The sequence below is a fragment of the Vulpes vulpes genome, chromosome 3, assembly GCF_048418805.1.
Source record: "Vulpes vulpes isolate BD-2025 chromosome 3, VulVul3, whole genome shotgun sequence".
Lineage (NCBI taxonomy): Eukaryota > Metazoa > Chordata > Mammalia > Carnivora > Canidae > Vulpes > Vulpes vulpes.
The window spans coordinates 29,638,530-29,654,627 of record NC_132782.1 but is presented as its reverse complement, the minus strand read 5'-3'; the positions used below and the strand labels follow the sequence as shown (position 1 = coordinate 29,654,627).

At 61.3% G+C, this 16,098-nt stretch overlaps 1 protein-coding gene across 2 annotated transcripts in view; it reads right to left on the bottom strand.

Moving 5' to 3' along the window:
* The window catches only part of ITGAV (integrin subunit alpha V), an 87,674-nt gene extending 73,026 nt beyond the window's left edge, over positions 1–14,648 (bottom strand). Inside the window, exons 1-2 of one of the 2 annotated variants that reach the window (XM_072752126.1) lie at positions 14,396–14,648; positions 5,261–5,391 (exon numbers count right to left, since the gene is read on the bottom strand). In XM_072752126.1, coding sequence (XP_072608227.1) covers positions 5,261–5,387 — 127 coding nt within the window. In that variant the 5' untranslated portion in view covers positions 5,388–5,391; positions 14,396–14,648. The remainder of the gene's footprint in view (positions 1–5,260; positions 5,392–14,395) is intronic. The other variant, XM_072752125.1, reaches the window with a different exon arrangement.
* Positions 14,649–16,098: the final 1,450 nt, after the last annotated feature.

Below are 16,098 nucleotides of genomic sequence, written 5' to 3'. Positions count from 1 at the left end.
TTTCAAGCACAAAGTCTCTTGTGCAGCCACAAACAACAAAGCAGCCCACCGGCCGCCTGACCGCGGTGCTTGAGGCCCTCCTGGGAACGCACCCCAGGAGGGCGCAGGGGACCCCCCAGCAGCGCCGAGGGCCCGAGGGCCCGTCCTCCTCTCAGGACCATCACAGCAAACACAAAGGACGAGAAAAGAGCCACGGGGCAAACGCCGCGGGAGCATCAGGAAGGTCAGGGAGAGGAGCAAATGTGACGGCTCGGGGAGCTGACACTGTTTATTTTAAAGATTTTATTTATTCATGAGAGACGCAGAGAGGCAAAGGGAGAAGCAGGCTCCACGCAGGGAGCCCGATGCAGGACTCCATCCTAGGACCCCGGGGTCACACCCTGGGCCGGGGGCAGGCGCTAAACCGCTGGGCCCCCCAGGCGTCCCCAAGGCAGAGACTTTAAAGCCAGCGAGGAACGGTCAGTGGGGCGAAGCGTGGAAGGTCCAGTGATGCGAGGGGCCCACAGGATCCACCGAGCAGCAGCCACCGCCAGACGAGGTGGCTGGACCCAGGCACGAGGCCCTGGATGCGAAGGCAAAAGGAAGGATAATGACCAAGAGGAGATCGTGTCCGAGGGGAGGCTGCTCTGGTTCGTTTCTCAGGTAGAAACAAGTCAAACTTGTTTGAAAGTGAAGCAAAAAAAGGGCGGGGGACGAATGCAAAGCAGAGCCAGAGGGGGGGGTGGGGGGGGAGTGGAGGGAGCAGGTGCTGACGCAATGCAGCTCATATATCTGGAGCCGCTGCCCTGTACCCAGCACCAAGCACCCAGCAGCGAGAACCCAGCACTCAGTACCCAGCACCCAGCAAAGAGCACCCAGGACTGAGCACCCAGCGGCAGGCACCCAGCACCTCCCATGTCTGAACTCCCCCCGTGTGATGCACACTCAGGTCTGAGGGGACACGGCCCCAGGGACAAGGCAGGAACCTGCGCAAACGCGAGCCCAGCCGGGGCCTCCTGAGGACGCCCGCACCCCCAGGGCTACAGTCTCCGTGGGCAGGTGCCCCAGATGGCAGACGCCTGTGGGGCAGGGGGGCCTCGGCGTCGGCGGGACGGCGGGGCAGCCTCGGGGAAGCCGTGTAGGCCGGGAGGGAGGGGCCTCCATCACAGGCATCGCTTCCTCGGTCAACACGCAGCCTCACGTGCTCCTCCTGGACACGCGGCACCTTGACGGTCTCTGCAGACGACCCCGGCCTCCCTCCTGCGTGGACGGGACTCTAACGGAGAACTGACGTCTTCGTTCCTGTGCTCTTGGCACGAGAAGTCTCGGAACTTTCATGAACGATCACAGAAATATCACAGCGAGACAAAGGAATCGGACCGAGAACACGTCCCTGTAGACACGTCCCCGAAGACCTTGGTCCCTAACCGGAATGGGCCGCTCCGAGCCCCGGTCCCCTCGGTGGCCGGCTGCGGGCCTGCTCCAGGCCTGGGCTCGGCAGGGGCCCGCTCACTGCGCCGCACGGAGCACGCACCCTCACGGGCAGGTGTTGACCGCACAGGGGACCCCACGCGGCGACGCACCTACTCCAGGGGAGCAGTAAAGCAACGAGGGGACGGGGCACAGGGCAAACAGCGACGGCGACCCCCAGCCAGACGGGCAGGAGATAAAGACCGGAGGAGATAGACACTGGCCAGGTGGCGGCAAAGCATGTGCCCCGTGGGCGCCCCAATGTGAGGCCACAGCGCGGGAGACAGAAGCTACCAGCGGGCCGGGAGCAGGGTCCCAGCGGTCACCGGGGTCCATGCGTGGCCTTCCAGCGCCCCAGCCTCCTGCGGCCCTGCTCTCTGCGCGGGGTGCCCTGGGGCTGTGGTGCCCTCCCAGGCCAGCTGTCCCCGGCGGGGCGACGGCTCCTGGCCTGCAGCTCTCCCCACAGAGCCCTCCACCCGGCCCCACTAAGCGCTCCCTCTCCAACCCCCTCAGGCCCCACGAGGCCTCGCACACAACTCTTCGTGAACGGTCCCTTTCCTAAAAGCCCCTGGTGCTGCCCCGATGTAAGCTGTGTCACCTGTTCCCTGGCAGCGCCCTGCGAGCCCAGGAGTCCAGGCAACAGCCCAGCGGGAGCAACGGTGGCGTGGACCAGGGCGACAAGTGTCCATTTGCTGACAGATACGAGGTCAGGCATAAATCCAGATGTGGGCCCAAGAACCCAAGGGGTGGGAGGCCATCAACCCAGATTGATTTCTTAAAAATCACAAATTGATGGAAAATGTGCACAAATGCATTAAAAGCGGCACACAAGGAAAGGGATACCGTGGCTTGCAAACACAGGCAAAGGTGCAGGCTCTTACCGTTAAAGGAACGCAAATTAATACGACCACGCGGCACGATACGACATATATGACACGTGATAGTTAAAATAATATGCGAGGGGATCCCCAGGTGGCCCAGCGGTTAGCGCCTGCCTTCAGCCCGGGGTGTGACCCTGGAGACCCGGGGTCGAGTCCCCCGTCGGGCTCCCTGCAGGGAGCCTGCTTCTCCGTCTGCCTGCGTCTCTGCCTCTCTATGTCTATCATGAATAAATAAATAAAATCTTAAAAAAAAAAAAAAAAGGATATACACGAGTGTAGGGATGAGAAAATTCTAGAAACGTCTGCACAACTGCTCGCAGCAAGTGCCTCTAAGCAGCCTGAGGTCACAGACTCCTGATGTGCCCACAGACCCTCTGTGGCCCGCTGGAGACTTTCCGCCCAAGCACATGTGGTATCTCCTCAATAAACAAAATAGCCTCTGCAGATCGAGCTCCAGAACAGCAGCGACCACCTCATGCCGCGCGCAGACCTGGGCGCCGAGCCCGGGAACGTTCCTGCGCGGGACGACCACCAGCACTGGACTACGGTTCCACGTCACTGTCGTTTCTATTTTGTGAGAAAAACCTAAAAGCCCTGACGGTGGTCACCGTGGCGAGTCCCCGGGCCTCCTCGGCGGGGGATGGAGCCAGCCTGGGCGCCCTGGGCGCCTTCCGAGCGTCAGCCACACGGGGACGGGGGCGACGGGCTGCGCGGGGCTGGCTTCGGATGGGGAAGGCCAGACACGACCCGACTTTCTAGCACAAGTCAGGTTAGTGCCGGACCGTCGGGCGGGCACGGTCCACGCCGCCACCACTCGCAGAACCGACACCGCTGGGAGCTGGCGGGACGCGACGATTCGGGGGAGACCGGTGACCTCCAGGCTCGCCTTAAATAGTCCGTCAAAGCCCCGTGAACCCAAATCCGTCACAAAAATTTGGTAAGACTCTTTGGCCAGAACAATGCTGCGTTCTTTCTTCCTTCCTTTCGGGAATTCTCCTGAGTTCTCACAAACGTGGGCAGACACGCGCATACAACCGCGGACGGGGCCACACGCGCGTCCCCTCGTGGACTCAAAGTCAAGCGCCTTAGGTCTTCCCATCCGGCTCACGGGAGCCCTCTGCGCCCCGCAACTCGGACCCACACAACATTCCCCGCAGGTAAGCCCCGACGGTCACCCAAGCCACACACAGGGCTCACTCGATAAACCGAGGCCTAGAAGCTTCCTGCCTTCAGCCCACCCCGCTCCCGGGACAGGACAGACCCCTCGACTGGCGCTGGCAGCGCGGCTCAAGGCTTAGATCATTTCACCACCGGGGACGTGATCTACCACAAAAACACCGCGGCAGATTTTCCCGGATTTCTACAGACTGGCAAATGGAAGCGTCCCACACCCAGAACACAATGGATTTCTGAGGCTTTTATGCAGCACAAAGCTGCGGGGAGAAAGGGACAGAAGCCTTTTGTTTTCATGGAACTTTCCCCGGGGATCTGAGCTGCTCATATACATTGTTTTTATTAAGCAGTCCTGTTTAAGTTAAAAGTTGTTTCAAAAATTACATGATCACGGGGCACCTGGGGAGGGGGGCTCAGTGGTGGAGCATCTGCCATGGGGTCGGCCCAGGGTGTGACCCCGGGTCACGGGATCGAATCCCACATCGGGCTCCCTGCATGGAGCCTGCTTCTCCCTCTGCCTGGGTCTCTCTCTCTCTCTCTGTGTCCCTATGAATAAATAAAAGCTTTTTAAAAAATTACATGGTATTAAAAAAATATCAGGGATCTCTGGGTGGCGCAGTGGTTCGGTGCTTGCCTTTGGCCCGGGGCATGATCCTGGAGACCCGGGATCGAATCCCACATCGGGCTCCATCCCACATCGGGCTCCCGGTGCATGGAGCCTGCTTCTCCCTCTGCCTGTGTCTCTGCCTCTCTCTCTCTCTCTGTGACTATCATAAATAAATAAAAATTAAAAAAATTAAAAAAAAAAAATCAAATGGGGGGAATGAAGGGATTCAGGACAGCCCCCAGCCCCAACCAACCAACAAATTACCACTCTGGCATATGGATTATTTTCAGATCCCGCGGGCCGAAGAAAAACGTTTATCCTTCCCTTAACCACACCGAGGCAGCTAAATTGAGGGTCTTTCCCAGAATAACAGTTATTAACAGAAATAAGTTTTAGCTGAGTGACCCATCTCTAGGGTAGGGCAAACATCTAATTATCTAACATCTGCTCTTTTTTTTTTTTTTTTTAGGGTGTGATTTGTTTGAGAGAGAGACAGAGAGCACGAGCATGAGGAGCGGGGAGGGGCAGAGACAGACGGAGAAGCAGAGACCCCGGCTCTGGGCCGGACCCCAGGACCCTGGGTCACGACCTCAGCCGACTGAGCCGCCCGGCACCTCAAACATCTGCTTGTCTTATGACCCCATGAAGCGCGTTCCTTTCCCCTGAATCCCCAGACCCTCAGCCCCTTTGTCCTTGGCTCACACGGAGCATCTTCGGAATCTCCACATCTCCATGGTTTCCCAGTGTCTACACCTATTAAACCTGATGCTCGGGGGATCCCTGGGTGGCTCGGCGGGTTGGCGCCTGCCTTTGGCCCAGGGCACGATCCTGGAGACCCGGGATCGAGTCCCGCGTCAGGCTCCCAGCATGGAGCCTGCCTCTCCCTCCTCCTGTGTCTCTGCCTCTCTCTCTCTCTCTATGTCTATCATAAATAAATAAAAATAAATAAATCTTTAAAAAAAAACAACAACCTGATGCTCTCTTGTTAATCGGTTTCAGATCAGTTTGATTCTTAGCAGCCAGAAGGATCTTCGGAGGAGACAAGCACTCCCGCTCCCCACACCCCCGCGACCAACAGGACGGAAGGGAAGAAGGGAGAAAATATCAACTAATATAAACTGAGGATTGGGACCCGCGCTCCCACCTTTACCTGTTGCGTCAAATTCAATTGGCTGGCAGCCGCGGTGAGCAGACCAGTCACACTTGAGGACTTGTCCTCCTTCCACGATCCCAGGCTGGGTGGTGTTCGCTTTGGGCGCTCCCACCAGGAGAAACATCCTGCTGAAAGACAGGACGGAAGAGGAGACTTTAAAATGATGCAAAAGCAAAAACAATAAAAACCAAAAAAATAAAATGATGCAAAAGCATAAACGACGACGTGTGACCTGGGGCGGGTCATCACCCTCTCGCTTTATCCGCGGCGATGTTTGAGGCACCATCGGCGTCCCCGCCCGCTGCGGACACGCGCCCCTCATCGCGGGCGACTCATCCCAGTGACGTGCGGCGACCTCAGCACCACGACTCTCTAAGGTGCGGGTCAGAGTGCACACTCCGAATATAAACCGTTCGCCGCGTGTCCGTCACATCTCAAAAAGGCTGTAAGCACGTACGCTCTGGCCAGGGTCCGGGGCCTGGCGCCGTGATGCTCGGTTTCGTATTTTGCGTTTTGCGGAGCTTTTTGTTCTCTGGTCTGTGTCTGTCGTCTGCTGTGGACGTCCTAGATCGTATGCACACGCACCTGTTCTAAAGTACGGGGATGCTGAACGTGAACGTTTCTCCTTTGGGGCAACTTATCTTGTTTCAGAACAATTACGGTCCATCTTAAGCGACTAACACAGTTCCCTCTTCAGAGGGCTAATGTCACCAACCCCCGGGCAACCCCCAGCCAACCCCCAGCATCGGTCTTCGACCTCTCATCCGAATAAAACGAGCAGAAGACAAAATAATCAAGTTTTTAAGCAAAAGAGCCTTTTTCCTCAGGGTTTGCTTTTTCTATTCATTCAGAAGGAAGAAGTGGCTCGAGTGCGTCCCCCCCAGAGAGCGCAGCGCTGGGCACCGGGGATGCAAGACGAGCAGCGCAGCCTGGTTCCTGCCTCGGAGGGGTCACCTGCTGACCCGGAAAATCAGGCTCGGCTCCCGGCTCCCGGCTCCCGGGGCCGCGGAGGGAACCCACGACCGCTGGGAGGGGGTGTTCAGAAATAGGGACGGGAAGTCCTCCTTGCACAAGGAAGCGAGCTGTAGGGAACGGAGGGGAAAGGCGTCCCCGGATCAAGGGAAATCGCAGGAGGTTTGCTCTGCAAAGAACGCACAGCGACCTCAGTTAGATACGGTAGCAGCGGCGCCTCCATCTGAGTAAACGGGGGGACACACGGGGCTGGAGGGTGACCTCGGGGGCTGGCGTGCTGGGGGCGGGGGAGCAGGTGCAGGAGCTCAGGACGGAGGCTCAGCGGAGGCCAGAAAGCCCACTGAGCGCGACGGGACGAACGTGGGAGCTCGCGGCGCTGAACGGGGGGCCCTGGGCCATGGCGATAAGGTCCGTGGGAAGCCTTGGAATTTTTTTTTTTTTTTTAAGCAGAAGAATGACACGTCCAATAAAGAAAACTAGATGTGGTGCCTTTTGGGGATCAGATCAAGGAGGGAGGGGAGTAAAGTGGAACAAGGAGATGGTCGCGGCTGGGAGGGCGGCAGGCAGCAGGGGCGGGCGGCGGGTCCCGCAGGTCACCACGGGTCGCCACAGGCGGGGGTGAAGACCCAGAAACGCCAGCGGCCTTTCACTCGGGGGCGCACGGGTGGGAGACGCGGCCACTGCACCTGAGGGCCCTCGGGAGCGGGGAGGCAGGTGGCGGCGGTGCTCGCGGGAGGGGCAGGGGCTGCACGGTGGCCCGGGACACCTGCGCGGCTCCCTGGGTAGCCGGGGGCCCCCAGGACAGGTGCCGGGGGTCCTGGAGGTCGGTGCTGAGCCCAGGTGCATCCAGAGGGGCGCCGAGGGGCCTCGGAGAGAGGAGGGCCCAGGTGCGAGCCCCGAGGAGCCAGGGCACCCAGGGGTCGGACAGGGCGCGTGAGACGCAGGCGGAACGAGGGAAACACTGAGTCTGAAGGGCGCCGGCGCAGTGGACGCACGAGGCCTGCAGCCAACGCCGTCCCGTTACTTCGTTTCCCCGTTAAACACCCGGTCGCTTACGTCCTCGCAAACGAGAGTCTTCGTTGCCTTTCACGGGTCTGCACAGTCGTGAGCGGCCCCGCTCCGGAGCGTGGAAGGCCCCCTGGAGCTCCTGCACCCCGTTTGCGCTGCACACGTCCTGCGTGGCGCCCGCAGAGGCGCTCCAGAGCCGGCCGCCCGGACGGCCGCCTGACCGGGTCCCGCTTCCCGGGGCTGATCGCAAGACCCCGGCTCCCGGGCAAGTGTCCCAGGCAGACCCCGGCTCCCGGGCAAGTGTCCCAGGCAGAGCACCGCCTGCTGCGCCAGCGGCCCGCGGCCCTATTCGGCGTCAGCGCGACACCCGGGCCGGCACCCTCTGCTCGAGCTCGAGGCCCACTCGTTTTCCTTCAGGGGGACGAACCCCCCGGCTCTGAGCAGGAGGGCCCTGCCCCACGGACAAGGGCACGAAGCTCCTGGCAGCTCCTCCGGGGCAGCAGCCACCGCGTTACCCGTGTACATACGCACCTGCGTGTAGGCACAGCCGTGTATGTATACAATTTTCCACTTCAAGTCAAAACTTTGGCCCCCGAAATCACACCGCTTCCCCCTCCACCCGGATGAAGTGATTTTTGCGTGCACGACAGAGAAGAGAGTATCTCGGACCCCAGAGCGCACTCTCCGAGGTCTACACCTGAAAAGGCCCCGGATCCGTTCCTGCAACAGTCCTAAGACGCGCAACAGGAGCCCAGGTCCACACGGGATCCCCGCGCTGCGGATCACAGCCGGGGTCCCGGTGAGGACGGGTCGCCTCTGGGGCCGTGGCTCGCAGCAAGCCCACGGGACCGCTTGCAGGGGCTTTCGGAGCCCGCCCTCCTGCGCGGCGGCCAATGGCTTCCTTCAAAGCAGGGGGGCTCGATTCATCTTCGCCGACACAACCGGCGTTGAAGGAAAGTCGCTTAAGTCGACAGGTAAAAAAAAAAAAAAAGAGAGATAAAAAATAAAAATAAAAATAAATAAATAAAAATTGACAGGTAAAGGGCAGCCCGGGTGGCTCAGCGGTTTAGCGCCGCCTTCAGCCCAGGGCGTGATCCTGGGGTCCCGGGATCGAGTCCCGCCTCGGGCTCCCTGCATGGAGCCTGCTTCTCCCTCTGCCTGTGTCTCTGCTTCTGTGTCTCTCATTAATAAATAAATAAAATCTTAAAAAAAAAAGGGGGGGGGAGGGCCTTCTTTTTCCCGTTTCCTCAAAAGACCACTAATTAACTTAAATGCAAGATCTCAACAGACCAAAAAAAAAAAGGAAGAAGAGCACCAAACGGGGAACTTGCAACATTTGCTGACAGCAGTGAGGAGCTGCAGAAGGTACCGGGGGGAGTGGAGACTCGCAGAGATTTATTTCACTGCCGAGCGGTGAACACATGACGCTGCGTAACTCGGGCCCGCGAGCCTGCAGCCTTCTCCGGACTCAGTCCCTCTCCCTCCAAACCGTCGACCCAAGAAGGGCATCAGGATCCCCATCCTCACCATTCTCCTCAAATGAGACATTTCCATTACCTGACCTCGACCTGCCGGTCTACGCACACGAGCGCAGCTGATGAACATCAGGCCAATAAACTCTAAAAGCTAAAGGGCGGGGGGGGGGGGGGGGGGGGGGGGGGTAGCAGAAGGAGGTAGAGGGAGGGGGTGGAGGGTGGAAAAGCAGGAGGGGGGAGAGGACAGAGAGGGGAGACGGGGTGGGGGAAGGAAGAGGACGGAGCGAGACGACCCGGAGAACGCCCGCGGCCCGTCCCAGCAAGGTGTGCTTCCTGGAAGGGCAGGTGCTTCGGAGCGTGACCTCACGGCCAAGGGGACGCAACCAGCCGAACAACGGCCAGGGCGTTTTTAAAACTGTCCAAGTGAACTAAGTTATTTGGCTGCTTTGGGCACCGGCTCCTCCAACATAAAGCAGGTTTTGTGCAGTTGACGACCGCGGGCTGAGCAACGAATGGGCCTCCAGCAACACTGTCCAGAAACACTGTCACATACGTCGTACAAAACTGTGTTTGCGCAGCACCAGCGTGTTTCCCTGGCTCTAATTCCAGTCTCAGGTTCGCTTTTCATTTAAAAAAAAAAAATGCTACAGAGTCAACAGTTCTATGATATAAAACAGGCACAGTAACCGTGACCTCTGCACGTTCTCTCTTTCCAAACGTCGTATAAAGCCCGGGCGTCATCGGGCGTCATCGGGTGTCATCGGGCGTAAGCCACGTGGAGCCTGCTTTTCCGACGAGAAGGCCGCAGCGTGCACCTGCCGGTCACTCCCGGTAAGAGCCAAGGGCCACAGGGCCAGGGCCCCCGGGGCGCAGGAATGAGCGGGAGTCACTGCCCTGGAGGTGGCCGGGGCGGAAACAGCGCGCAATGGCCGGGAGCTCGCGGGCCTCAGTGGGCCTCGGTGGGCCTCGGCGGGCCTCGGTGGGCCTCAGTGGGCATCGGCGGGCACGGCAGGCCTCGGTGGGCCCGGGAGGCCGCGGGCAGCGTCGGGAGGCATCGGAGAAGACGAGACCCACAAGATGCTTCAGAAAGATGCAGCCGGAGGCCCCGCAGCTCGGAGGCCCGATGAGGCCCCACGGAAGGAAGGGGGCCCACGGCGAAGTGGGGCGCAGAGGGGAGAGCAAGGCCCGGGGACGAGGGACACTTCTGGGACCTTCTGTCTGGTGACTAATCGCTGACAGAAACAGAAGACGAGAGGGAGGAGGGAGGACGGCGAAACTACTCCCCGGGCGACCGAGAGCAGGCGCTAGCGGGGCAGTCGGCCCGGCGGGCAGGAGCGGGCGCGGGCCTGAGGCGCAGCACTAGCTTCCGGGGAGCCGCTGCCAGGGCGGCTGGGTCATGGGTCATGGAGAGCCGCGGGTCCGACTGTCCTGCCAGGCCCCCGGCGGCCAGGCCCGCCCCCTCATCCCTGCTCAAGGGAGCACGGAGAAACTGCAAATAAGGCTCCACTAGCGCCTGTTTTTCTACAGGATTCATTTAAAAAAATTAAATTAAATTAAAAAATAAAAGATTCATCTATTTATTAGAGCAAGAGAGTGGGGGGGGCAGAGGGAGGAGAGACGCCGCCTGGCCTCCGGGCTGCAGCCCCCGAGACCCACCCGAGCAGGAACCACGAGTGGGTGCTCCAGGGACGCGCCCGGGGGTTACCTAACCCCGTGGGGGGTGGGGAGGATCCCAACCCGGCGCCGCTGGTCAGCGGGGAGAGGAGGCAGATGTAAAACGGGACCGAGACCGGAGAACTCGGGTGTGAAGAACGAACAAGAAAATCGCCCCAGTACTTTCTTCCCTAAAAATCTAAAACCTAAATACGAAAATTAAATGGAATTTGAATTTCCATGCCCTGTCATTGGATCCCACCCTGCCCCCGACCCCACACCAAGCCACCCTAACAAACAAAGCCTGAAAATCCCTGTGGCCTCAGTGACCTTAATCCTAAAACAGTTGATCCTGTGTCCCCGCTTCCCCGCTTCCCACACCCCCCCAACCACCCGGGGCTTTGCGCTGGAGCCAAGTGTCCTGAGTAAAAGTGATCCGAGCTCCGGGAGAGAGCGCGCCAACGCCAGGGGCACTCACACTCAAAGCCAGGGCGCAACTTTTAATTTCTCCGATTATTCCCCATAAGAAAAAACGTTGACTTCACTTCATGGCCTATATGTGATCTTTAAATTCTAGGTAAGTTTGGCGATCTAGCCATCGGGAATCAATTGTACACAAGAAAAAATTATGGAACACTTATTTTTCAGAATTTTAAATCGCAATTTTTGTGACTTTTCATTTAAACCTAGGACTCCTTACTGGAGCTTGAATTTTCTTGAAGGAGTCACCTTAATGTTATTCCTTAGTATTCATTCACTCAGTCTTTATTTCAGACTACTGCTCAGTGATTCAGGCACGCCTGGGGGAGCTCAGTGGTCAAGCCCTGCTCGATCCTGGAGTCCCGGGATCGAGTCCCGCATCGGGCTCCCTGCATGGAGCCTGCTTCTCCCTCTGCCTGTGTCCTCTGCCTCTCCTCTGGGTCTCTCAGGAATAAATAAATAAATAAATTTTTAAAGAAACACACACACACAAAACAGTGATTCTTTACTTTTCACAACAATATGGAAATAATATCGATTTTTTTTTAACAAAAATGAACCTAAAAGAATACCTGTGGGAACTTAAATTTTTTTAAAGATTTTATCTTATCTTAGAATAAGTTGGCATGTAAGCAAGCAGGGGGAGGGGAAAAGGAAAAGGAGAGAGCGAATCCCAAGCAGAGTCCCGCACCGAGCACGGGGCCCAACAGAGCGCTGGATTTCACAACCCAGAGATCACGGCAGGAGCAGGAAGCCAGAGCCTGGGCGCTCGGGACACAGCCGCCCCAGCGGGCACCAAGGGAAATGAGAAGCCATAGAAATCTCCGTTACTGTTGCTTCCTCAATAATCCAGGAATTCTTCCTTCGGAAGAAAGGAATCTTTTTTTTTTCTTAAGATTTTATTTATTTATTCATGAAACAGAGAGAGCGAGGCAGGGACACAAGCAGAGGGAGAAGCAGGCCCTGTGCAGGGAGCCCGATGCAGGACTCGATCCCAGGGCCCCGGGGTCACACCCTGGGCTGAAGGCAGGCACTAAACCGCTGAGCCACCCGGGCTGCCCAAGGAAAAAAACCTTTAATTAGCAAATACGTTTTTTATGATGTGGATATTTTTTCTTTTAGAAGTTTATCATCACACCAAATAACAGCAACAATAAATGCAGCTGCTAATATAAATGGATACTTAAAAGTATCTTTCACAAAATTAAGCATGATTTTACATGAATCTTTACTAAAATCTGAAAAGCTCAGTAAGCAGAAGTCTTTGTTTACATATACTTTAAAAAAAAAACTTTCAAAATTGATGTGTATTTTTTTAAGGTAGGCTACATCTAGAGCTCAGCTGTCAGTTTTTGTCAGTTACAAAGTCACGGGAAAACATTTCAAAATATTCTATGGGATCAAACCAAGTTCAAGATTACCTTACCCCTGAAGGCCACCCGGAGGTCATGAAACCTGTGGGTTCCTAATATATTCAAGGCCCAGAGTGACTAGTCAAAGATTAGGCATCCAGCCTTGTAATCAGAAACAGCACAGGGCAGCCTGGGTGGCTCAACGGTTTGGCGCCCGCCTTTGGCCCAGGGCCTGATCCTAGAGACCCGGGATCGAGTCCCACGTCGGGCTCCCTGCGTGGAGCCTGCTTCTCCCTCTGCCTGTGTCTCTGCCTCTCTCTCTCTGTCTCTCATGAATAAATAATTAAAAAAAAAAAATTAAAAAAAAAAACAGCACACATCACACCAACAGTGCAACACTACTGCGTTTTCCTTGGTGACCACACTTGACCTTTACCATGTCCCTTGTCTTTACACTACTGAGCCCAGAGGGCTGCCCAGGATCACTCCCACCATTTGCAAAACATTCCATCCACTCCAAAGCATTTAAGTGCTAACTCTTACTAATTTAAGTACCGACTCTTGATGAAACACAAAGCGTATTTTCAAACCTGTAGAATTTCTGTACAAAGTACAAATAAGGGAGCCTGTACCATGCGGGCACACACCTAAAAATAGCTGGAAACAAAAGGCTTCAGGTACCAGATAAGCTGATAAAAGGATCAAATCGAACCAGAAGGCACAAAAATGCTGCCCAAGTGGATTGTTTTCCCCCGTTCTGGAACATGCGTGCCCAACGGGAAGCCCTGAGAATGGGGACGACAAACCAAACGACTGAGTCCGCCACAGAACACGAGGCCTGGCTTCCAGGAGCCGCTTGCAGCCTCCTCCCTGTTGCGGGGCCGGCACCGAAACTGAAGGACGATGAACCACCACGAGTCCTGCTCAAGTGTTCAGGTCACCCCCAGGTCAGGCAGGAATGGGCTGGGGACCGGTCCCCTGCAAGTGCTGAGCATCCAGCATCCAAGCATTCCGCCCCTCTTCCCTCCCACCCGGGGCGACGCGGGGAAGGAGCCGACTGGGCACCAGGAGGGGAGGCCGGGGAGGCCGGGGGAGGCCGGAGCAGCTCTGCCTGCGGAGGTGCAGACCCCCACGGGGCGGCCGCGGGCAGGCACCGGTGCTCCCCGGGCTCTCGGGGCGTGACGTCAGCGCCCGCCAGGTGGGGGGCCAGGTGGGGGCCAGGTGGGGGCCAGGTGGGGGCCAGGGGCGGGCCACCGCGACTGCAGGACGGAGCTGAAGTCTCAACCCCGCAGGGTCCGGCGACCTGGGGCGACCTGGGGCGACCTGGGGCGCGGGACACTCCGCAGCAGCCGCTCTCCCCCACGACCCCATCACGAATCACTACAAAGAACACCTGGCTCGTTCCCTTCGTCCGCTCAGCCCCCACCCCCCAGGTGTGCAAAGGTCCCAGGTCCGGGGACAGAGAAGTTACTACGCCAGGTGGGGGGTTGGACGGGACCGGGGGGGGGGGGGGTGGGGGGGGGGGGGGGACGGGAGGGGAGTGGGGGGTGGGGGGCTCGGAGGTGGAGGGGATGGCAGGGGGGCGGGAGGTGGGGGGACGGGAGGGGGTAGGGGCTGGAGGTGGGGGGAGCAGGTGGAGGAACGGTAGGGGAGTGGAGGTGGGGGGCTCGGAAGTGGGGGGCTCAAGGGGACGGGAAGGGGGCTGGAGGCGGGGGACCGTTCGCGAGCACCGTGGCACCGGGGTGCAGCCGCGGGGCACCCCCGAGTGGCGGGGCGGAGGGAGGCGGACCGGGCCGCACCCGCGCCCGCACCCGGACCCGCACCCCGCACCCGCACCCCGCACCGGGACCCGAACTCGGACCCGCACCCGCACCGGGACCCGCACCCGCACCCGGACCCGCACCCGCACCCGGACCCGCACCGGGACCCGCACCCGCACCCGGACCCGCACCCGCACCGGGACCCGGATCCGGATCCGCACCCGCACCCGGACCCGCACCCGCACCCGGACCCGCGCCCCAGGTCGGGCCGCAGCGGAGGCGGCGCGGGGTCCCGCGGGCCCAGGCCCAGGTGGCTGCAGCCGCGGGCGCGGAGGGGGGCGGCGGGGGGGGGCACGGCCCAGGCGCGGGCGGACGGACGGGCGGACGGACGGACGGACTGCGGGCCCCGACGCGGCCCCGGCGGCCACTCACGAGGACGCGCTGGGCACGAAGAAGTCGACGGCGAAGCCGAAGTAGCTGCCGCGGGGCCCGGCGAACTCGGCGGCGCCGTCCGCGTCCAGGTTGAAGGCGCGGCCCGGGCGCGGCAGGAGGCCGAGCGGCGGCAGCAGCAGCAGCAGCAGCAGGCGGGGGGCGCAGCGGCGGCCGGGACATGGCCCGAGGGCGCGGGGCCCCGAGGCGGGCGGGCGGCGGGCGGCGGGCGCGGGGCGGGCGGGCGGCGGGGCGGGCGGCGGGGACTGCGGCGTCGGGCCCGCCGGCCTCCCGCGCGGCCGCTCGGCGTCTGGGCTCCGGCTCCCGACTGCGCCGGGCGGGGGGCGCCGGGCCGGCCTCGGGGCGCGGGCGGGCAGGGGCGGGGCCGGGAGGGCCGGGAGGGCCGGGAGGGGCGGGAGGGGCGGGGCGGGCGGGGGGGACGCGCAGGACGGGGCGCTCGGGCCTCTGGGCGCAGGGAGGGGGCGGGGCCTGAGCGCGGAGGGGAGGAGGGGAGGAGGGGAGGAGGGGACTGGGGAGGGGGAGGGGCGGGCCGGCGGAAGGGGGGCGGGCAGGGGGAGGGCCGGCCGGGACGCGGAGGACGAGGAGCTCCGGCCACCGGGCGCAGGGAGGGGGCGGGGGAGGGCGGAGCCTGAGCGCGGAGGGGAGAGGAGGGGAGGGGAGGGGAGAGGAGGGGAGGGGAGGGGAGGGGCGGGCCGGCGCGGAGGGCGGGCGCTGGGGCCTGGAGGCGCCGGGGAGGGGAGGGGCTGCGGGGAACGGGGGAGGGCAAGGCCTGAGCGCGGCGGGCGGGGAGGGCTGGGGACGCGAGGGCCGGGAGGGCCGGCGGGCAGGGGGCAGGGGGAGCGCTGGGGGGCGGGGAGCAGGGGGAGGGCAGGGGGAGGGGAGGGCCGGCGCGGAGGACGGAAGGACGGGGCGCTCCGACCCCGGGGCGCAGGGAGGGGGGCGGGGGCCTGAGCGGGGAGGGGAGGGGAGGGGAGGGAGGGCCGGCGGGAGGGGGGCGGGCCCGTCCGGAGGAAGCGGAGGAGGAGAGCGCCCCGGGCCCCCCGGGCGGAAGGGGGGCGGTGGGCGGGGCCTGAGCGCGGGAGGGGGAGGGGGCGAGCGCGGCGGGCGGAAGTGGAGGGGGCGGGGCGCCCGTGGGAGCCCGGCGGCCCGGGGCGGCGCGGAGGTGCGGATGCTCCAGGCCCAGCGCCCGGAGCCCCGGCGGCGGCCGCGCGGTCGGACGGGCCCGAGCCAGGTCCGGGCGCTCGCGGGGGCGGAGGGGGCCCCCAGCAGTCTCCCCGCCCGACCCTGCGCCCCTGCCCCCCGCGCTCCCGCGCCCCCGCGCTCCCCTCCCCTACACTCCCCCTACACAACCCGCTCGCACTCCCTCACTCCCCCCACACAACCCCCCCAACACTCCACTCCCCGCATTCCCCCGACACAACCCTCCCAGTCCCGCACTCCCTCCCGCACTCCGCCCTACCCAAACCCTCCCCCCCACAACCCCCCGCACTCCCGCACTCCCCCCTACACAACCCCCCCGCACTCCCCCCTATACAACCCCCCCGCACTCCCTCCCGCACTCCGCCCTACAAGACCCCCCACTCCCTCCCGCACTCCCCCCTACCCAACCCCCCACTCCCTCCCGCACTCCCCCCTACACAACCCCGCCCCCCGCACTCCCTCCCGCACTGTGCCCTACACAACCC